This window comes from Aphis gossypii, chromosome X, assembly GCF_020184175.1.
Source record: "Aphis gossypii isolate Hap1 chromosome X, ASM2018417v2, whole genome shotgun sequence".
Classification (NCBI taxonomy): domain Eukaryota; kingdom Metazoa; phylum Arthropoda; class Insecta; order Hemiptera; family Aphididae; genus Aphis; species Aphis gossypii.
Window position 1 is genome coordinate 33,876,771 of NC_065533.1, and position 25,558 is coordinate 33,902,328.

The window sequence follows — 25,558 nt, forward strand, 5'->3', positions numbered from 1 at the left end:
TATATAGTTAGATTACCTTTTATTCGAACGGATTTCTATATTAATTTTAAATTCATACGAGTACGAGTATATTATATGGCTTCGGATTTTTCAAATATTTTCCGTGTCTTTAAAATATGGTTCAAAGATATAGATTGAATTATCACATCAATTTAATATTATTATTTATAATAATAACTATAATGTTCTTAAAAATTTGTAATGATAGCCACTCTTTGTAGTCAATGTCTAAAATGAATGTCATAATCAGAATCTTATCATATTATTTATCTTAATTATTGTATATATAGTCACACTCACACAAATGCCTGTATTATAATATCTGTGGCTATAAATTCTTACGTCCTTATGTAAACAAACTATTCTATCGACTCGGACAATAGACTGAATAAACATAATTGTTCTTTGGCCAGATCTCAACAATTTTATTAATTAATAGACTTAGCTCATGGAGAACTGGAGAATAGATATTAAATAGGTTATATAATATCTATTTTCACACATCGACACATTTCATATAATAATTTATTGTAAAATAAAGCAGGCGGTAGTAATATTGTATTATATATTAGGTTATATTTTATATTAATTATATATATACTTTTTCTACATGAAACAGTTTTAAAACAAATCAACAAACTGGTATTAAATATTCATCAGGCTTAAACCAAGACCCTACATTTATTTATGTATATATCAACGAATATGCTCTGGTAATAATATTTTATTCTTAGGCGGGTAACATATAATATATTGTATTTAACATGACAAAAGAAAAAAAACCGTTGGATATGAATGTTATTGGCTATGAGTTCGAGTACAGTGATTGGAATAACCACTTTACTCGAATAGCCATTGATACATTTACAAACATAATAATAATAATAATAATAATAGTAACTTAAACGCATGCTGTATAGGTATAGTGGTAATATTCAAAATTATTGCCATCTTATTGTATAATAGCAATAAGAGATCAGAAAAAAAATTAACAAACATTTTATCGGTGTTAAAGACACTTGGAAAAATTACACACTACAATAGTCTATATCGATGACTTAGAGCAGGCATATTATTACAAATCAATTAATATTAATTAAAGTATAAAATCATTCAGGAACATCGAACGATGTTTTATTGCTATTAGAAAATATAATATATATATATATATTTTTTTTATGGAATTAATTACAATTTTAAAGTATAAATAAACCTGTATCACAAAATACAGAGATTTTAATATTTTATTTAATGCGATTAAAAAACAATTAAATTATTGAAAAAGCTAACAAAATGATAAAGTGTGCATAGTGTGCACTATCAACTAAGCCATCGACCCGCTATCAATAAAAACGGTAATATATTAGATATGGGGGAGTATTATATAATATATAGGTTTAATAATATATTATAATATCGTGTAATATAATATAATATATATAGGTAACATGATCAACAATAAAATAATTATTAATAATATTTAACACATTACGTTTTTTTTAAATTTTAACAGTAAGTATGTATATAATAGAATATGACTAGCTATAATAATAATAATAATGTATAATATATAAGCACGAGTCGTGCTGTGTTTATATTGTACGTTTATATATATAAATATTTATTTAATAATAATATTTTATAACGACTATAAAACAAAAATAAAATAGTGTACATAACATCAAAATATCTAATAAGTAAGTAGTAGTATTTTTTTTAAAAAAAAAAAAACATTATTTAGTAATACTACTCGAATTACGACATATTTATTAGTTCACGTTGACTCGTTATTAAGATTGCTATGTTATTATTAAAATAAATCATAATTATATTGTTGTGAATAATATTATTATTGTATTTTCTTAAACACGTCGTGATTATGCCGGACACTAGAAAACGGGATAATGTCTTATGTAATTACAATATATATAATACTAATAATATAATAAATAATACAGGATATTATATTGTAATTATATTATTATATTATATCTGTTAAATGTCATAAACATCATTCTGATAAAATTATTAGTACAACACACGGGCGATTAAAAGTTTATTTTCCGTTTCAATTGACTGGTGGTTTAGAAGGGCAGTTGTTGAAAAATATAAAGTTGGTACCTAATATAAATATTTCTATAATAATGAATTAGGTAGTTCATAATGTTATTATTGTGTGATCGATTTTGATCATTGTAAATATCATATTTCTACAGTATTTATGTTTTATTTCGAGGCCGGAGAAACAAAGTTTTATTTTAGCATTTATACACTTTTTTTTTACTAAATGCCTATTTAATGTCTACTATATATTATTATAATTTATATTTCCGAATATTATACTATAAATATGAATAAAATACAACGTAGATAATAATATATAAATATATTATGTAATTACGCAAACGATGCGCGCTGACACTCCACACAAAAAAATCGATATCGGCTCAAATATAATAATATAACGGTTATAATTTAGGCATAATACATTTTAAATAAATAACATAAAATCAAAATATATTATAATAATATTATTATTAAAGGAAAATAATAGTACACTGAAATCAGTGGAAACGATAACACATTAAATACTGCAAGTTCAAAGTTGTAAGTATAACTGGTGCCTATAATTATATGATATTACCTATACGGCTTTACATTTCTTAAATCAGGTGAACCATTAGATTTATTGAAATTTACGTACAAAATAAAAGTATTTCATAATGTTGTAGTATGGATTAAGTGGATGGTTTTTGACTCTGAATGGTATTTGAGAAAAAACTTTATTTTTCCGCTCGTATATCGTCTGGTATCAAATCGAACAATAGCTGAGTTGAAACGTTTAAGTGAGTTAATTTTGAGCCCATATTGTCTCCCTAAACTCCTCCGGCCACTTATTTTATTTTTAAGTGCTGAACTACATTAAGTTGTAGCTGAGATTATAATTATACAATGTGGGTGTATGATCGACGACAAAATGTGGACAAAAATACAGCTGCCTATAACTTGCAGTTCAATTAGATAAATTTATTTTTAAAAAAACGTTAACTACTTAACACAACAGACGGTGGTTCAGTGACTTTAGAGATGCGGATGTTAGGTTCCAAGAATATGTCTTCATTCAAGTTCGTTGAATAAAATAATATTGTATCGTAGACGCACGCTGTAGGGAAAAAACGACCGTAAAGTTCTTTGCGATTAGTGCTTTATAGGTACTCAAGATTTGATGAATGACTTGGAAAACGTGAATGGTCTACTGAAGGGCGCCAAAGTGTAAGGCAAGAGGGTGAAGTGTCGATAAAAGAGAAAGTTTTACGAGATGAACAATAGATATTGTAATATATTATAATGATTAATGGAGAAGTGTTGGAAGGTGTTCAAAAACATTCAGCTAGATCGTATAATGGCAATAATAATATGTCTAGTTATAAAGAAAACATTTTTTTCAAGTTGTTAATGATAAAGTGATTATGTAACAATATTATTATATTTTTTATAATACTTATCGCACGCTAAAATGAGTGTGCCCATATAGTAATAAACATCATAATATTGAATATTATTTTAAATAGAATATTGAATCAATATATAAAAATGTGCAATAATTATGAAGTAATAAAAAGTGCGAAAAGTTAAAAGTGCATTTGAAGTGACTACACTATGGTGCTATTATAGTATATATAAAGTGTGAAAATTCAAAATAGTCATGTATATTCATGTCAAATAATATAATAATACGATATATATTTAAGGACGTCTATTTTTTTTTAAACATTAAGTACGTGAAAGTTATAAAAAGAAGATTTTTGTAACAGATTTTAACACTTTTCGTGTTTTTAATAGTCATATATGTATATAGTAGTATATTAAATATTAAACTTAGAAAATTCGACGACTTTGTGTCATTCGTGTAGTGTCCACTCAGTTAGACGTCCATAATTATATTATTATTATATTATATGTATTATATATACATGCTTATAAAAGTAAATAAAGTTTAAATTGTGAAAGACAAAAGTGCATAATATTTTGAAGTGCAACAGTGCGAATGAAAAACTCTTGTGCAAATGTGCGAATAAAACAGTGCAGAAAAACAATGGTGTATCTAAAGATAAAAAAGTGTATTAAAAAATGTACAAACATTTGTTGATTTTTTATATTATGGTGTTTTTTAAAGCATGCAAACAAAAATGTATATCTGTCTATAAGACGTAAACGCACCCGAACCGAAAAAAATCACGTACAACAGTTTAGATAAATCGTAATCAATAATATTACTTTACCATGGGCGTAGGTAAGGGGGGTGTTTTGAGTGTTCAAATACCCCCCGAAATTAAAGGTCAAACAATTTTAAAATATATATTATGAATTAAATTTAATGTATATCTAGACCAAAACCCCCTCAGAAAATATTTCCTATCTACGCCCATGACTTAAACTGTCACCAATTTTCTGTTTCGAATGTTGTTCACGCTTAATGTGATTAAGTATATAAAGTGTATTAAACCGTGATAGATAGGTAAATTTTATTATTACCATTATACGATCAAACGGTTATCGATGGAACAGTAAAGTTATCGGAAGGTTGGTATTTGTTGTAGGTTAAAAATAAAAACTCTGGATAAATTTAAACAGTTAACACATTACCAATCCTCTTGATTTTAAAGGGTGGGATTTATTCGAATAAAACTATACAATCAAACGAATTCTATATCTAAGACTTTTAAACGATATTATACTAGCGTGTGATCGTTGAACAGAAATGGCCAATTTCAGCAGCCTATTATTATTACTGTTGTTAGAATACACGTCCTTAAGGAAATTATTGGTGGATTCCCATTATCACAAAAATACCCGAGGGTCTTAAATACGGAGAGGAACATAATAAATACTCGCAACCGACGAAGAGTCGATGTTTGAAAAGCAAAAATAATATTGTAAATTTGTAATATAATATAACGTACGGTCGACGCATATTATAATATATTATACAGTATCTATAATAATATGCACACTATATATTTTATTTTTCTACAACTAAACAACAACAACAATAACAACATCAACAATAATAATAATAATTCAGGAAGATTTGGAATAACGCTTATCACCTATTATAATATATAGGTATATATTTAAAATTAAAAATTATTAATTATTATGCGATTATCTGTATTATAAACGCAGCATAGGCTACTTATTATTATTATTATTATTATTGACGGCGCGTGGCAAGAATATAGCCATTGACCGGGAATCGTGATCATAGCGTCTACAAAATCATAACACAATAAAATAACTAAATATATTATAGAGACTAGCGAAATTTATCATTAATCGTTTCTTTTCCTCCTGATTTAGAGGTCTTGTCCCAAGCGATCAAGTTCGGACAGCAAAAAGTCAACGTCTTCCTTGGTGACCGCGGCGCTGGATATAATGTTCCGGAAAAAGTTCGGTATCTCGTTTAGTGGCTGATACCCTACCATCAGCGTGCCGGCTTCCATCATTTTGGCCTTCAGAATAGGCGTGATCTGTAACACATATTTTGTCGTAAGGTAGACGGTTAAGTATTAATGTATTATATATAGCCGTGCGATGATACTTTTAAAGTTTTATATTCTACAGCCCTGCAGGTATAGGTTGACAAACTGCAATTTTAAATACCTAGTCAGAATTTATTCATTTGAAATGATCAATTTTTAGGACTCACGTCCGTTTATATTGAATAAATAAATACATTTTATATTATCTATATTGAATATAGCATCAGTTGTTATAAAGTATATTATTGACTAAATTTTCACCATATTGTGAGGCAAATGAGCCTTTGTGTAGGATCATGTTTCGATTGTATGTTTATGAATATTATAGTTGAAAATATAAAGATTTAGTATCTAAAACTTAGTATTATGTACCTATCGATAGTTAAAATATTCAAATAAGTGTTTATTTGTAAAACATGAATATAAAATATATCAGTTTATTTTGTTATTGATGACAAATATAATAATTGTTTAAAATGTAATTAGAAAACTGAAAAATTAACGAGTTAGTCAGATATTATTGAAGTACATACAAGTCGTATTTACCTATTCGTATATTTATTAAAACATATTTTAGAAAATTCAAGTAATATAAGGTGAGAAGCAATTTTAACTCTTAATGGAGGTAATTCTATAGCTACGACGGAATTATTGCATAATTATTTTTAGGGAGTATAAAGGGGAGACCTCGTGATGTAAAGGGACTTAGTGATTTGTTATGATATGTTTAAACAAGCTTATCGGAATTATTGTTTACACAGTAAAAATAATAAAAGGGGCAACACGTTTGAAACCTAATGTACATATTTAAATTCATTGCAATTTAAGTATCTTACTATGTATTATTCTAATAAATAATAATAATCGTGCCCTGCATAAGTAATGAGGATTAACTGATGGTATTGTATTTGTTTGTGGAACTGATTGAATTTTGATTTTAAAGAAGATCACAATCAATGGTTTTAAATAAATATTATTATAAAAATATAAAAATCACCCTGTATACAGGCATATTTCCGGTGTATTCGTTTTTTAATTCCAAAAGTTATTAATCCAAACTTTAAACTGCGATATGTTTAGCTAAAATCCGTTATCTATATTATGATTTTTAAGTTCTCGGGCCAATTATAACTTATAGCAAATCTGCGTCAATGAGTAGATACGTATGTGAACGAAAAATTATCGTAAATTTAAAGTTGTTGTTTGATCTGGTAATACATACGCAGCGAGTATTTCATATTATAGGCATATATATTTTTTAAACTTAATGTTGTTGGAATGTAATTAAGAAATTTATACCTTGCCAAGGCTTTCCGCTCGTTTCGGAGAATGTGGAATGTTTCGCAAGCGCTTCGGAACGTACCAAAAACTGACGTTCACCATTTCCGGTTCAAGGAGTAAATAATATTTGTCTGGCGATGCTTTAATTTTCTCCACCATATATTCACTGAGTTCCATCAAGTGATCCATGTGTTTTTCGAAACCTTCGGTACCCTGAACATGACATAGTAGAGTGAAAAAAATTACATCGGAATTAGGTAAACCTGAAAAGAACGGTACAATTTTCCGATAAAAATCGAACATTAGTATATAATACCTTGGCGCGCCATTGAAGCCAAAGCTTGAACACGTCGTTGTGACGACCACACTGTATAACTTTGTCGCCTGTGTCGTATTGAACGTCGTACAGTTTGTCTTGCATGAATAAGTATTCCGCGCTCATTTGGTTGCAGCTGATCAAAATTCCCTGAAATATTATTATATGAGACATTTTATTATGATTATTATCAGTTCTCTCATACACAATGTCATTTTATAAGGGATAACGTGTAGGAATTTTTTTTTTTATTAAGAGGAAGTTCCACCCTTTTGTGCTGTCTTTGTCTTACATACATACAACATAGCAAATTTTCATTCAGCGAAATCAATTTTATGCTGTTACCTTTAATAATAGAGTAAATTTATCTATTATTAAACTTAAAGATAATAATATTATCTAGGCATTATACAGGCATTGATTGATATTTTAATTTTGAAATGAGTTACGAGCATTTTAAAATTTAAATATTTCACATAACTATAACTCATTTAAAAATTAAAATATCAATAAAAACCCATGAAATGTCCTAAATAATATTATTATCTTTAAGTTTGATAATAGGTAAATTTACCCTATTATTAAAGCTAACAGTATAAAATTTATTCCGCTGAACAAAAATTTGCTATGTTGTAGGTAGGTATGTAAGAAGGAGACAACACATGTAGGTGTGGCGTCATCTTAAACTCACACTTGTGTATTTGCGCGAGTAATAGTTTATTTATTTAAACATTTGGGATAATCCTATACTATAATATTAGTAGAAAATTTTATTTATAATAATCAATGATTTTATATGTATTCCACATAGTTGCGTCAATTGAATGTTATAACCAAAGTGATTTATAAGTGTTTTTTGTTAATTCGATTTCAAAAATGACTAAGCTATTTTTGGTTACCAAAAAGTTTGATAAATGTCGGATAATCTAACGTTGTCAAAAAAGTTTTTTGTTATTAAATAATCATAATCTCAAACTTGTTTAATAAAAGACCTGTCTACTAGGGTGGCCTAAAGTTTTTCAATGACTAAAATGATTTAAAAGTCGGTTGTCCGTATTACTGTGTGCGATCACAAGGCTACATGTTTGAAACAAAAAATACAGTTATTTTTTAGATTTAAAAAACAGTCGTATTTGATTGTATTATTATAAGTTGTAGATATTTTTACTAAAAATTTGCTTGGTAAAATAAATAAATATTTAGTCTATGTTGAAAATAAATAAACAATACATTGTAGGTATATATAAATGAAAAAGAGGTTGAAAATGTACACATGCATTATGTATAGTATCTACTAGTTGTGTATAAGTATATTATTCATACCATAATTTTAACAATAATAAATAAATTATCATAAAAGTTTACAATAGCATTAGCAGAAATTTAAATGTTAAATCCCATAAGCAGGTGCAGTTACGTAGTAAAGTTTATAAAATTATTTATAGGTGGTTTTGAAATGAAAACATAATACTCATAGGTAGGAAGATGAAAGTTTTAACCATAAGTATGAAAATATTATTATTTACTATACCTACATAAAATTAAATTTAAATCCATCATATTGGTATTTTGTATACATAAAATAATAAACTCAAGACAACTACGTGACTCAATAAAGTATATACTCGTAGTATATATATAGTCGATTTTAGCAAAAGACAAAGATATTTTTTTAATTAACTTAAATTGTAGGTATGATAAAAAAAACTCTTACTCTTTTACATATTTACATTTAAACATTAAACAAATTGAATTTCCATTTACTTCTAATAGTTATTTGGTGTAATAAGCTAAGGCTTGGAATTTTGTTAGTCCCTGTGTAATTAAACAATATGAATATTGTATGTTCTAAATACTATCTTATTATTTAATGTCTGTGTAAAAATATTTAGATAATTTATTTTTATTTTTATAGAATTTCAGCTTTGTCTAAATTATATAAAAATTCAAGTTGTTAATTTTAAAACTGTCGATAAATCTAAGAAATACCAAAACAATATTGTTTAATATATGAGTATAATCGATGTACAAAATATAATATATCGCATCATAAGGTGTTATTAAATAGTTGGTTAAGAAATAAAAATAAAAATATTATATTACAACATAAACATGAAAAAATAATACTATGATACTTTTTATATAATTTACTAATGATTAAGTGATAATAATTTAATGTAAATTTCTTTAGTTAACCGGGTATTGATTTTTTTGGTAAAATGTTAAAACTAACAATAATATTAATACCTATATTATATTATACAAAGCATATAAAAATAATAAGTATATTTTATCATAGATATAAACGGTTGAGTATCAAACACGTTGTACAGTTTAAAATTTAAATTAAGCTCATATAATATATAGATACTATTAATTATTACTATAATTTTTATCTGTATAACATTATACAATTTATTAGGATTAACTATTAACGATTATTAATGTTTTAATACTCACATTCTCTCGAAAATGTATTGTGGAGCACTGGAGTAGGGTGCCCATAAGTTTGTGTGGATTCCAAGTCACTGAGTTAGCCCTTAAATAAAAGAAGAAAAACTAAATATTCTTAATGTTATATATTATCTATAGGGGCTTGGAAGTTAATAACATTTTTCATTTTTTTTAACGTTTTAGATACATTTTCCTACGCAATAATACGTTTTACTATAATCTAAATAAGTAATATTTATTAATTTGAACTATGTCATAAATAAAGTACTTTATATATTACTTTTTAAGAACAATTTAAAATGTATTGCAAAAATTAAATTTCAATTAAATTATGTGGCAATGTTTGTTTCATATAGTTAATTGTATAATTATTAATTTTAAATTGAATTAATAAATAATTAAAGTAAATTATGTCATATTTTTAGATCATTAAATAATTATTTAGGTCATTACTAAATTTTTTTTAGTCATTAACTTCCTATCCCTATAATTTATATTTATTATAAAACAAGATGTCAATAGAATATTTTTTTTATCATTTTTAAGCGTCGATAAAATTGCGAGCCAATGTGTAGTTTTTGAATGTGTATGATATGTATATAAAAGCATGCTACAAGTAATTCAATATCTATAAACTATAATAGTGGAACTGTGAAAAAAGTGAAGTCTTAACCGAGAATGGGAAATAAAAATGTCTAAATAAATTTATTACAAAACATAGGTATCGATGTAATTATTATTATTATTGAAAAAGGTTAATTTGATGAACATCAAAAGTAAATAATGAAAATGTCCGTAACTGCAGTTTAAATGACGGAACACGTGTGATTATATATTGCGGTTGGAAATTAATAAGTAAACGTAGGTAAGGACTTCCCTAGAAATGGGGCGTTGTGCCGAGGATAATTCCGTCGGTAAACAAAATGTTTGCACAAACGATGAAAAATTGTGTCGGGGAAATAGGGAGAGAAGGGAAAAAAATAAAACTACTAACAAAAACGCATATAAAAGGACCTACGATCCTTTTGCGGGGGTTGCGTCGAGGTGATGGTAGAGTGGCGGCGCGGTGGATTAGGACCCGGTCGGATATTTACGATTTGAACGCATTAATGTGAGGCGGACGAGCTTAGTTCACATTTAAAGCCAGACATTCGCGGTACTCCGGATAATCCCGGATTTGGACCCACGGCTAATTCGCATCCATTCCGCGCGAAAAACTATAACAAGAGCACGCGACTGCAGAGCCCGCTTCGATAATGTTCGCTCCGACTGCGGGTGAGTTACCTTCTGCAGTATACGACCTGCAGTAAAACGCTCGCGTTCCTTTCACTCCACACTACAACCATAAGCCGGCACTTGGGCGATATTAGCAGAAAAAATCCGAATTGTCCCCAATTCATATAATAATCTGAGCGACTAAGTAAATTATTATATTAACAAAAAAGAGGAGTGAAGGGAAATGTGAGTACATAAAGAATCGCCTTGTATAATATTCAGTGTTATATTAAATAGCGTTACTTTCGTCCATAATACGTATAATACCGTCAAACGTTCATACACCTTTTGATGCTCGAAGGCGTTTAAGAGGACGTCATCAATTTTGTGGTGTAAAAACATCCGCGTGAAAAATAATGATAGCTAGTTTTATAGAAAAACCACTAATAACAACTTTTAAAGTAAACAATATTTTAAAAAAACAACCTTATATCTGTTTTAAACCAGAAAAGTTACAGTTATTTAGAAAAAATAAAATAAATGGTTTTTTTGTGTATTCAATTTATTAAAAAATGCTTTAATTATTCAAAAACGGATATCAGGTTATCTTCAGAATATTATTATTTTAGGTTTTTGTGATGTTTTTACTCTAAAATTATTCTGGAAAGACTGAAAGAATAATCGCAATGGTTCATTCGTATTTTTTAAGACTTTTACGAATTCACTAGCCATCGTGTGCTGCTTCTAGCGGAAAAACAGTTAATTAGTTTTAAAAGTTGTCGACGACGCCTCTACTCCTCAATTTAACCGTGATAAGCACCGACGTAACTTTGAAGACGTAGACTCTGTTTATTTAATATTATAATGTGTTGTTATTAAATAATTATTATGGTTTAGATTTTTGGAATCTCGTAAATTACGAGGTGCAAATGAGCAACTTGCATTTAATTTTCGCGATCTGTGTTTGCCATACAATTGTTTTTTATTGATATTATCTACGTAAATTTTACAGTATCTAAATATTTATTATTTTATGGGCTAAAATGTTTGAAATTTAATTGTCGATGTAAATCATTTCATAGAATTGGTAATTATAAAACAACTAGTTTATCTAGCTGGTATTGAATCTGGTAATTAAAAGTATACAAAACATTAAACTAATAATTGTATTGTATGCAAACTGAACAATGTTTTTTTTCTGATAGTATTATTACAGTATTCGGTCTTTGGTCATAGGCAAACCAGTTGGCATATTATGCGTATTTATAATTAAGGCTTCCTAGAGTATATTCATTAATAAATTAATAAACATGTTTAATGTATGGTCATATACTAGACGAGTTGTCACGTTTATGTGTGAACTACCGTTGGTCGGGACAACTGTCATGTTAAAGGATTTATTGAAGGGACTTAAGCTCCTAGACCGACTGTAGGCAATTCACCCTATAGTCATAGTATTAATAGTTAATTTTGAAAAGATAAAGAGGAATAATCGTTATACAGCGAGTATAATAATTGAAACTGAATACATATAGATTGTAATTGTTCTTAACATGTTATTTAAGTATAAAACCAATAGTAATAACAACAAAAATTTAATACAAAATGTTTCAATAAGTAGTTGTTGTTAGAGAAATAAAAATTAATTAATGCTAATGCTTTTAATAGATATTAGTAATAATAGTCAAAATTTTAATCTAAAAATAAAGCGAAGTTTAGGACATCTTAGAAAATATAAATTATACGTCATAAATTCATGTGTATCAGTGTACTGATAAAATACGTACGATGATCATTTTGTTATTAATACAATAACAATATTAAAGTAATAATGATAGCACTTAACGTATTTTATTTTAGCGTAATATTCATCTTCGTGTTCTATGTACAATGTACATAATATAATGGTCCAGTAGAAAAATATACGAATGGACGAAACCGCTGCAGGATCGCGCGAAAGGATTACGTCGAACTGATTGGGGCCGGGAATGGAAATCTAATTTTTTTTTTAAGCAATATTGTTTACAGCGGGGTTAGGGTCGTGTGTTCGGGGCAGACGGTAGACGTTTGATTAATGAACGGACATTAAAATTCAATTAAGCGCTTCGAAGGGATGCGAGCGTGTAGGGGAGATGCGGCCACTGTTGCGGGCACACGGGTTTCGCTGTAACAGCGTGTGTGTTGTATAATATAATAGCTGCAGTACGTGATATTAGCGGTAGTAGATTCACACACACACACACACACACAACGTATGTAGAGCTCACCCAGAGACACATACATATTGAATCGTACGATAGTGAGTCCTCCGGGAATGTGTTTATCGTGCAGTTTGCACTGTGTTTACACATAAAACCCTTTGGTTCGGCTCCGTTTATCATCGTCTGCCCACACGACACGTGCTGGCTCAAAATCTAATTATCGTCCGCTAAACCGACCACCAACCTACACCTCTTACTAAATAATAATAATAATAATAAAAAAACCACCCGTCACTTTATTAGCATATTATGTCGCAAATCATTGTGTTTCAAAAAATCCATAACAATTTGTATTTTATACAAACTCGCAGTTTTATCACGGGTTTTCAAGGACCCTGACAAAACTGACCGTCGATGACAGAAACGTTTAGTAAAAAGAATCTAATTACAACAAATTACAGGTGCAAGTAGGTATAAATAAAAGCAAAGTGCTGACTATAATAATTATTAATTGCAAGTACGATGTGCTGGAGAAAAAACTGAATTAATCAAAACACTGAATCTTACCGTTTTATATCTACCTATATCGTCACGTACTGACTGCTGCTTATTTCATATTTGTTTATTGCTTGTAGGCACTTAGGTTCGTAATTTTTAAGATTATCTAGTGTGGTCAGTGTGGATAAATTACTATTGCTGTTGTTAATAATAATTAATAGGTATATTTTTTTTTAAAGATAATCTAACTATAAGTCATAGTGTCATACATAATAATTATATAACTAATTTAAAGGAAGTAATTCCATTAAGTAATAATGATATTAAAAATACGAAACTACAAAAGATTATTAGACTTATCTTTAAGATTTTTTGTAAACAATGATGAGTACCGATAATTATTATAAATTCATTGAATCATAATATTCGTAAGCATGTAATATTATTATACAATTGTTACAATGTTACGTATTAAATAACATCAATTCAAGTTTTGGTTGTTATTATATATATTTTAATAAAATATATTTTTTCGCTGATATTTCAGGAATATTATAAATAAAAATTCGATTTTATATTAATTATTAAAACGATCGTAGAACCTTAAGTGCCAATAAATACCTATACCATGTCTAACGGTATCATAATAATACTATAACTTTATTTGGTTGTACATGTATACTATTATAGTTTTGATGAAAAAATATCGATGGGAATTTAATATTATATAGTGATACAATACTAAATACTTACCGTTCGATGCCAGCCAGACGGGGATATCGGTACTTGCGAGATAGAAGCAGTCCTCCACCCCAGGCAGCATCAATGTGAAGCCACAGCTTATATTTTTCGCAAATGTCCGCAATGTCGTTGATTGGATCAAATGCACCAAGAACAGTCGTGCCTGCAGTGGCAGAGACGAAAAACGGTATGTGGCCTTTGGATTTTCTTTCCAATATGAGGCGCTCCAGCTCAGAAGGTATCATGCGGCCCCTATATTATACTCAGTGTTGGTCATAAAATTTATATTTAATAAAAAATAGAAAACAAACATTAATCCTAACCTAACGGCTTATTATACTATATTTCATTAAGCAGATATGTGCATCAGTTATGTTTGTATATTTCTACTTAAGTTTAAATACGTGAAAACTTAAACTTTAAACTACTTTTAAAATACAAATGGATTTATTATAAATTTAAGTACATTTATATTTTATATACATTTTAAAAACACAATATTTCGATAGTATGTATGTTGGTCCAACGGATTACACGGATCTGCAATCTAAGCGGAAGTTAGAAAATTGTATTTTATGTTCGTATTTTATGAACGCAACACAGCAATATGTTCTGAGGGAGCTAAGCATTTTTAATATACACATTCATGTGGGGTGAAGTTTCACCCCTACAATTACATTACATTGTGGTCCCACGTGATGGGTATAGCTCTTGAAGATATAAAAGTAGGAGGATTTATGTTTATACAAATCACCATATTTTATAATAAAAAAAAAAAAAAAAAATTATATTTGAATTATTCGAGTATGATATTAAATTATTATTGTGATTTTACTGGCTTTGGATATAATAACCTTAGTTGACAAATTGATATACACATCAAGACATTTTTAACAGAAAGAGTCCTATGCAACTCATTATTTATACAATCAGTAGTACAATAATTTAAGTTAGGCGGTTTTAACCTTTTAAAAAATGTTTTTTGTTAAATTCAAATTATTAATTATTAATACCTAAATACAGCAAAATGTTATGGTAGGTTATATATAACGAATGCCAATTATACAGTTAATATTTTTAAGTTAGTTATTTTTTTTTTAGGATTTAAAAATTCCTAAAAGTCGAGTATTTTATATTTTATTTTAATTTAAACATTTTTTTGAAAATCTAAAGCATTAAAAAATAAATGTAAATCGATTAAAATGTACAAAGTTTGAAGAAGAAAATAAATTTTACCTTTCGTCGCTAGGTACTTCGACACAATTTTCGGTTCCTAGTCCGCATACTGATGCACAACTCTTAACCGAATAATGCGACTGAAAAAAAAAGTTTATAAATATAGTAGATATCTAATACTTGATGTCATAATTTTTCTAGTTATAAAATATTTTAATTTTGTGTAACTGAAATTCCAATTATTTGTATTTTAATTTTACAAAGAAAAAATTAGAAATACTTTGAATGTATACCTAGTGTCTACCAGAATATTTTTTAATGATGGAAACAATTTTGTATTCTTCCTGTGTATGATAAAAAGTAATAAGTTCGATAATAATAATAATATAATGTACAAATTTTTAATACCTAAAGGTATTTCTTGATATCACCTAATGTTAGTTAAAATGGTTTTGCAGAGAATATATTTACTTATATCATTAAGGCACAGAACACTCAAAATAAGATCTCTTAATTTCCATTACACGTATCAATTCTTTACCAAAAATATAACGATAAATATTTGTACATAGAAATAATTTCTGTTAAAAAAAGATCGTAATATTTCATTTAAAAATAAGCAACAAAAAGTAACTATCAATTATATGTAAGTATCGAAATAATAAAAATAGGTACCTATGGCGTGAAAGGAAAATCAGGCAAATCTCAGTGAAATCATCAGTCAGTTTTTGACATAAACATTTGAACATTCTTTGGATTTAGTCAGTTTTGAATAACAGTTATAACATTATCGAAGTTAATTTTTATGTAAGTAAAATATATTTCATAGAAGTTCGTGTTTTAATAAAATATACGGTGAGTAATATGTGTGGGTCGTTAGAATTTATATAAATATTCAAACAAATGGTTATAGCAGTATGTGAATAACTAGTATAATATTGCAATACATCCTATTTGATTTGTGTAACTACTAATAATTGCTATCCGTTCAACCATCTGTTTAAAAATAATTCAGTATAATCTGTACGTTTTTGTAAGAAATTAAAAATTTTGTCGATTGGAGGAAAATATTACCGTACCAATGATGTAGTACTAAATCATAAACAATTATGAGCATGTTATATGATAATTAAAACACCAAAATTCTTTTACAAAAAAATTTTGCTCAAACGGAGTTTTAAGATAGAGTTATAAGTGTAAAACAGATAACTCTTATATTATAGTTTATTAAATAAAGAGATTATTGATGAGCGCCCCTGAGAAAATATCCTATTTGTCACTCACTCATTAACACGGGTCTGTGTATAATATAGTACTTCTCTTATTGGGAAAGTAGCACATATACACACCACAGGTACGTACAAACTATAATTAACATAAAATACAAAATAGTTATAAATGTATAATTGATGTAAAACGTTTTAATGGGTTTTCTCTCTCTCTCACACATGTACACACACACACACCACAAAAAGCTCTTGTCGGTTAACGATGTCTATTGTAACCTGCAGGACTACTGCAGCAAATACCTCTACATATTATAATATAATACGTAGAAAACAATAGATTTGTTTTAGTCTCTGTTATACACATTATTATTATTATTATTGTTGTTGTGAGCGAAAACCCATCGCGTTACTCGAGCGAATCAAAATTCAGAGTGCTTTGGTACAGCAACATCTGGAGCCGTTCTCTTGTCACGGTCTTGTATATACGTCTCAACGTTTCGATTTGTTCGGGTAGACGGAAATCGCAAGAGCGGTAAATGGCGCTGGCGCACCCTTGTACTGTATATAACCGTAAGGCTGTAAGAATATGAAAAAAACCGTCTGCTTAATATATATAGATTTAAGGCTTTAGGCTGAACGAAAAAAGTGCTCGTCAATAATATAATATATATATATATATATATATATAGATACGTGACTTATATATATTATAATACATACACGATTCGGCATTGCGGTCGTATATTTTGTAATGAATAAAAATTACTTTAGGGCAAGAGTATATTATCCTAGTTAAAACCGAATAAAATAGACTGTAATATTGTGCAAGCGCGAAAATGATAAACTGTAAACTAATATTAATAAATCAACATTCGTTATACCTACTGCAGTCGAGAAAAAACTTTTATGATTAATGTTTATTAAGATTGCATATATAATTTTAAATTAATACATTTTAATAAATATAGTTTTATTTTTTGTCAATATAAAAAAAGATAAAAAAGATAAAAAAGATATTCTGTTAAAATAAATAACTTTTGACTATGAACAATTTACGTTAGAGCTTAAGTCAAGCCTATTAAGTTCAATTTTCGAAATTCCAATTGTATGATTAAATTTATATCTTTCTCAGAATTTGACAATACCTACTAGTTGTAAGATTTAATTTAAGTTTTTTTTTTTATTTAACACGCGAGTGGAATTAAATTAAATACTTTAATAGTCTCTATTTTATGTTGATTTAAGTATTTAAATAAAAATCAAACCTTTTATCTCACAGAATGCTACCTATATATTATACTAATTAAATTTGTTCAATACTATAGTTTACGCTGTAAAAAAAGGCACCGACTGTTATAATATTATGGTAAAAAATTTTCTACAATCCAGGTATCTCGTTTCTATGTATCATGAATATAGGGAAATAATCAAAGCTCACCAAAAAAACTAACGTATTTTTAAGTAATTTATTTATTTATTGAACAGATATATTAACATTTTTTTTTTAATTCTCGTGTAACTGAAAATATTTAAAAAATTGTTTTTTTTTTTAATTTTAAAAATCGAATTATTTGACTGCTATCAAACTAAAGAAGAGTGTAATATTATACTAAAATATTTGTCTCACTTATTATTTTCACATAAATATACACGAGTTTACGGATTTATTATACTTTACTATATTTATATTGAACGGGAAAAAATAGGAATTTTCAATTATAAAATCCGATATTATTTAACATAATAATAAATTATATTTTTTAATTACCTTTATAAGCATATTATCTAAGTTGAAATGGTGAAGAAGTCGAAAATCGCCTTATATTATACTTCTTAAGACCAATTATAACACTTATACTATACTGTATCTATACGTAATATACCTTTATTATAAATTATCATCAACGTATCGAATTTCGCGTATTAAAACTAATGTTGCACAACCGAATAGTCACTACTTGTATAGTTGTATTTATATGCGGTCGGTGCGTCTGGTATTTGTGTTATTTTAAATTAAAAAAAAAAAAAATCGGAAAATAAAAATACACCCTTTCAATGGTAATGCGCGTGGCATTGCAGGGCTTAGGGCGGAAGTATAACACACTCACACTTACACAGTTTATGCACATATTGTTCATTTCGGTAGACGAGTGCGCGAAGTTTAATTTCTAGTTCGCTGCACCACATGCATGTGCATCACAGAGACCGTCGATTGTTTTGTATAAGTCGAGCGATGTGTTATTAAAATATAAATATGCGCGCCTACCCTCGTTCAAATTAATATTGGCGTTTGTACTGTTATACAAACGTCAGAGTTTTTTTCAAATGATTAATAATAAGATCCTCCTTAACAATTATTGAAAACAAAAGATAGTATAGATAATAGATATATTATAATAACTGCGTATGTTAATACTCATAATAATAATATTATTTTCACATATAATATTCTGACTATATAAGAGTAATATTATGACAATTAATTTGACTTAAATATATATTTTATCAATTGGATTAATGAATCAAACTACATGGGAAAAAGACAAAAATAATAATAAGTCATAACAAATGTATAACAGCGTACAAAAGTATTTATAAATACATTTTATTTTAATTTAAAGAGATTCTCTATTGATTTCTGTAACTACTCCCCTAACATCACCACTAGATTAATTGCGTTTATTATATTTTATTATCATTTGACATTGTAATTATATTACTTGTGTTGAACATAAGACCACAAGTTCGATATAATATAATAATATTATAGTTGCTATTGAAATGTACAGTAAGGGTCATACATCAAAAAAGAAAGGGAGCATACAAATCCTGAAAAAAGTAATTAATCGTGTCGAATATGTGTACAAAATAAGAATATTAATTGATACAAAGAAAAATGTTTCAAAAGTTCTAATTTATTCCTTACTTTAAAGTTATACAACAAGCGCCTCAGAGGCTTAAATAATTAATAAGAACGAATAAATATTTATTATAAATTGTAGTTAATAAAAAATTGTACATTCACAACAAGACATCGAAGAAATACCTATTATTTTCTATATAAAAAAAAAATAATATGAAATAATTAAAAATTGATACACTGTTATTTGTAATTTCTACTTACAGTTGGCTATTGTTTAAGGCTATTTTTTAAGGTATACATTTAAAATTGTAATCTACTCGCTGAAATGTATATAGTCTCATAAAAGTATTACATTGTAGTTACGGGTAGTCTTTCAGTGTTTTATTAAATATTATCGAAATCTGTATAACAAGCCCGGATCATTGCTTCAACAAATTTCGGTGATATATCGTATACACCTCTATAATAATGTAAGCGTTTAGCTTTATTCATTTTAGGTAAATAATACAGTTTACGCACTATTGCGAGTTTCGCATTAAACGAACTGGCGATTTATTGACAATAAGCGTATTATCTACACGCTATTCTGAGAGGGGCGGGCCTATAGGTGGTAAAATAATATATGTACTAGTGCACGTTATAATAATATATAGGTTTATGTCCATCGTAATCTAATCCTCTCATTTGTCTGCCACACGTCATGTCAACCAAAACTGTCCGCTCGCGTCAGTGTAAACGGGCTCAACGTTAGGTACCTATTCAATCAGTGTCGAAACGACTTACCCTAGTTACTCCCACCCTATACGTTTTTAAAAATCGTGACACGCGCGATAGAAAGCAGCTGTCCGAAAACGTTTATAAAACATTGTATAATTTATATTATAATTGTATAATATGGTATGAAACGGGTTGTGGGCTCTCACTTGGTTTGATGTGTACATGACCAGTTGTCCTTTGATCGAGTGGAGTCCTTGTTCCTTGTATCCTGGGAACATTTTATGACGGGCGGCCAAAAACGCGTACATATTCGATATTGATCCACCTGCCGAGAAAACATGATCACAATGTTTAATTGAATTAATAATTATACAAAGAAAAAAATAATTTCCACCTGGGTAGGTAAATTACGCAATTTCTCAGCATTAAACATCGCAGTGATGAATAATATTATTGTTAATCATATATGTTTTATAATGTCATTATTAATGTACCTGGAGCAAAAATTGAGTCGCCGGTCTTCCACCCAATGATTTCTCTCATCTTGGTTAACACCACGTTTTCCATGAGAATAAATACTGGAGCGATTTCGTAGGTGAACATGTTCGTGTTAGCCGTCGCCGTCAGCCATTCGCCAGCCATGGACACGATGTCTAGACCGCATGAAAGCTGGTTGAAAAATCTTGGATGTCCTGCAATATAAAAACAATTAATGTATAGTTATATGTAATGCACGGTGTATATAATAATTAGTTTTTATAATATAATTTATAGTTTTATTATGAGTGTGTCACTATGTATAATGTGAGAAATCTTAGTCCTAAAACAATGTAGGTAGGTTATATTATTTTTATATATTATAATGCTCTAATAGGCTGCACATTCGAATTTTTAGTATGAAACACACATTTATATATTAACAGTGATTAATTGATACTATAATATAGTTATTTTCTTAAAAGGAAAAAAACGAGATACCTACATAAAGTACCTATTATATTATTATAAGCATTATTTTTTTATTTTTGAGATAATAATAGGTATGATTGTTTTTTTAAACAAATTATAACAAAAATTATAAAATATATTAACTCCTTAAAATATTGTTTGAATATTATATTAAAATACAGATGTGAGTTTTTTTTTTAATTTTATAATATATAACTTTTTTAAATACGTAATAACACAATACATGGTTTTTATGTATCTATCTGATACTATATTCTTACTTATTTTATTAAGCCATGTCGGCACTCACATTCATAACATATACAATAAATTGGTATTTATAGTGTATAAATACGTATATAATATTAATAGTATGTATATTTTTTTCACTTGCATCGCACATAATAGAACTTTATAAAAACAGTTTTGATTATTTTTTTTTTCTGTTAATATTTTACGAATTCCGGATAAAGTCTATTAACTTTATTCTTATATTATAACAGGCAGATATCCACGACTCTCATCTGAAATGCCAGCTACGGTGAAAGCTCGAATAATGCACTGTGTATACAAATTCTTGACGACCTCCCTCCCCTACAAAAGAAAGTATTTACAAATGAAGCACGGAGATTACTTCGTACAGGATCAGGACGTTTCACCAAACTAATTAAACACGCGCATCCCTTAAATAATTTTTTTTTCTTCTCACGACGGCTTTCAATTTCGATTGTCCCCTTTATATCGATGTATATAATATATACAATATATATATATATATATATTCGGGGTGATTGGGATATTATATAAAAAAAAACATCCCCTCTACGAACCAAACATATTATATTATATATACATAGCGACAATGCGATTTTTTTTCGGGGAACCAAAAAAAATAACAAAAAAAAAACCCCCGTTTATTATTGTACGTATACTATAATAATAATATGCGATACGATATCATCGGGTGAGTATAACGCTGAACTTTCAGTCAGTGCGCCTATATATTATTTATAATATTGTGTATAAAGTTTGTTAAGGAAACGACGACGTGCGGCGGCGCTGACCGTACTATCTCGAGGAAATGCGCGTTCCCGGCGGGCCGGAACCAGTAAAGTTGACGGCACGCGTCGATAACAACCGCTGTTTATAATAATAATAGGTACCTAGTATATACAATAATAATATATTATTATACATTATAATATAGAGATTGGAGCTAGCAACGGTTGCAAAGTCGTCGTGACTCGATCGATCTATATTTGCGCGGTTATCGTCGAATATCATCGCATTTTTTTGCTAACATCCCCTCGCAGTACCGGATCCACCCTGCTGCACTGGTTTTGATTGGTATACGAGTGCGAAGTGTCGGGGGGGAGGTGCGTCCGGGAGTGTGCACGTTTGGTGTGTATAAATAACGTAAAAAAAAATATATATACATAATATTGTTTCATTGAATCTCTTCGGCACACGTGACGGCGACACGACGTACAGCGATAGCCGTATATTATATTATATACACAGCCACAGACCCCACTCGACCGGCAGACTCAACCACTCTTCGTACCACTCCACTGATCCCTCCACCCCACCAAAGAGGTTTGCCGATAAGAGCGAGCGGTTTGAATAGCAGCTTGTTAGACGTCATTAACACTGAACGCCAGTTCTCATCAATCATGCACCGGAGCGCGTGCCGAAACTTTCATCGCGCCTGTTTATATATATGTGTATATGAAAAACAATAATATATATACCAAGAACCTTCAAACCACCACTCACCCCTGAGACCACTTAATAGCCCATCCTCGCTCACACACACATTTCCTCCTTCGTACGTACGTTTTTACCGAAAAGTATAAACAGTATATACACATACGATCCCTTCCGACGGATCGCCCTCCCCCGTTCAGATTCTTTTGTAAGACATATATACTTCCGATGTGACCGGAAAATAAATCGGATATACACCGTCACCGCTGCAGGTAGTGTTGGCGTGTGTATACAATGTGTTTATGTTTTATATATATATATATATATTTTTTACGCAACCCGTGAACAGTCGTTCATTTCGTAGCCTCTCTCTGGGCGATAAGTCAACGTCCGTCACACTGAATAGTCATCACTCTCTTACCACCACTACCTATACAATATATAACTTAGATATTTTATTTTCACCAAAACGTAGCTTTACCATTTGATTTTCCATATCTTAAGCGTTATTTTAATTTCATGCTTCGATTTGGTGTGCTATAAGCATACTACTTTTATGTATTGAAAAACATTTTCAAGAAAATTGGGTCTAAGAAGTTGAAAAATATTTTCAATAAAAAATGTAAGTAATACATGCATAATAATTAATGATTGTAGAAAATCAAATATAAATTAATTTTTCCTTCAAAATATTGAACCATCTTCATAATATTATTGTTAAATAAATTACTAAAATAAATTTATTTTTTAAAGACTGATGTATAAATATATATAAATATGGACAATTTTATTTTTATTTACATTATGTTTTCAAAATAAAATATAATAGTATGAAGGCTTTCTTCATAAATAAAAATTAAAAACGGTAGTCAATTAATAAAATGATTTTAATATGTGCAAATTTTTTTTTCTATAATTTTGTATTTATTTGATAAACATTTAATTTAATAACCATTTATTTTGTAGAAGAGTTTACTCATATATAGTTACTAAATTTAATAATTTACAATACTATATTATTATGGTTAATTTAAATTATGCTAATTATTTAAGCTATAATGTATAGAAAACATGATAATATAATATTACAGAAATGGTTTTTTTGTTTTATAAGTTTATAAAATTAAATTAATTTTTATATCTTATACTATAACGTGTATATCTCATCTTTTTGAATACTATTAATCCAAAAAGTTTGGTTTTAAATTTAAAAAGCTTCTGAAAACTGTTGTACTGGAAATGAATTAAAAAGTTTCTAGGAAATTATTTTGTACATAATAATAGTTTTTATACGTATTTTTTTTATTTTTTTTATTGTTTTATTTCTTAGAAAAGTTTCCAGTATACGATAATAATATTATCATTTATGTACGTTTACAAAACCGACAATAAGTGCTAAGACTCATAACGACGAGATACTAGGAAAAGCGTACTCTTTTTTTAGATAAGAAATGGACCAGCATTGAAGCGTATATTTTTTTGACAACATTCTTTCCGATTTCCACAGATATATAAATACAATAAAAAGTTATGAAGTAAAATAATTTTCATAAAAAAATACTAGCTATATATTTTTTTTTTTTATTATTCGTTATCTCGTCTTGTAGATATAAAGCAATGGTACTGTTCGTATTACTATTATAAAGATTAATGACTGATGAATAACAGTAAATAACGATAAGTAGAAACCTACAATTGGTTGGGACGTTTTACAATTATAATCAAAAGACTACGAAAGCAACTATAAATTTCATCATTTGAGATAAGATTTTGTCCTGTTTGCATGGCGAAACGGGAATCATTTCGTTATGAATAAGAGTTTTAGTATCAATATTTTACTAGGTTATTCGTAGTTACTACGTAGTTTTCCTAATAAATCTATTTCCTTACTAACTAATCGATTAATTACACAAAACTTTAATTGCTACCCAAAAATGTATTCGAAAAAAAGATTATCTATAAATCATAAATATCGTATGTCTTGATTTATGTTATAAGAAATTATTATTAGTGTGTTTAAATATGTATGTCCAATCGTAAAAAAATACTACAATTTTTCGTAAACATAAGTATATGTTTAAACTCAACAGTTTAAAATCTATAAAAAGTTTACTTGCAATAACATTTTATGTAGTTTTAAATTTGTAGAAAATTGCTTTGAAAATCATACGAGTATTATATATATTATTAAACTCGTAGTTTATGATATATTGCTGAGATGTTGTATTTTTTCTTTTATATGATTTTTTTTGTTTTATTTTTTTGCATTCAAGGAGAATAATATATTGGTTTCATGTGCCTGCTCTATAATTCTTAAGTTCTGTTTCCTAAACAAACGTTTTCGAAGGATTTATTTTGTATTTTTTTCGAATTGTTACATTTTGTGCAAAGGACTTAATTACTAGAACTGACTAGTATAATTAATATATATTACGAACGTACATATTATAATACCTTTAGTGATTAGTGGGAACAATTAATTTATTCATCAATTAGATAATTAACTAAATGCTATAGTTGTAAGACTTATTATAATGCATATTATATCAGGTAACTATATGAAAAAAAATATTTTTATCGTTTTAAAAGAGACCACAATAATGAACAGTCGCGTTCATTGTTTATATAATTTTATAATTTATCGACTACCTAACTAGCTATTCATAGTT

The 25,558-nt window shown here is 28.2% G+C and overlaps 1 protein-coding gene across 4 annotated transcripts in view; it reads right to left on the reverse strand.

The window, feature by feature from the left end:
* Nucleotides 1-551: 551 nt before the first annotated feature.
* The window catches only part of LOC114126474 (glutamate decarboxylase), a 96,851-nt gene continuing 71,844 nt past the window's right edge, over nt 552-25,558 (reverse strand). For all 4 annotated transcript variants that reach the window (XM_027990431.2, XM_027990429.2, XM_027990428.2 and 1 more), the window contains exons 4-11: nt 20,729-20,926; nt 20,441-20,559; nt 15,486-15,565; nt 14,262-14,501; nt 9,601-9,679; nt 7,141-7,290; nt 6,843-7,037; nt 552-5,531 (exon numbers count right to left, since the gene is read on the reverse strand). In XM_027990431.2, coding sequence (XP_027846232.2) covers nt 5,358-5,531; nt 6,843-7,037; nt 7,141-7,290; nt 9,601-9,679; nt 14,262-14,501; nt 15,486-15,565; nt 20,441-20,559; nt 20,729-20,926 — 1,235 coding nt within the window. In that variant the 3' untranslated portion in view covers nt 552-5,357. The remainder of the gene's footprint in view (nt 5,532-6,842; nt 7,038-7,140; nt 7,291-9,600; nt 9,680-14,261; nt 14,502-15,485; nt 15,566-20,440; nt 20,560-20,728; nt 20,927-25,558) is intronic.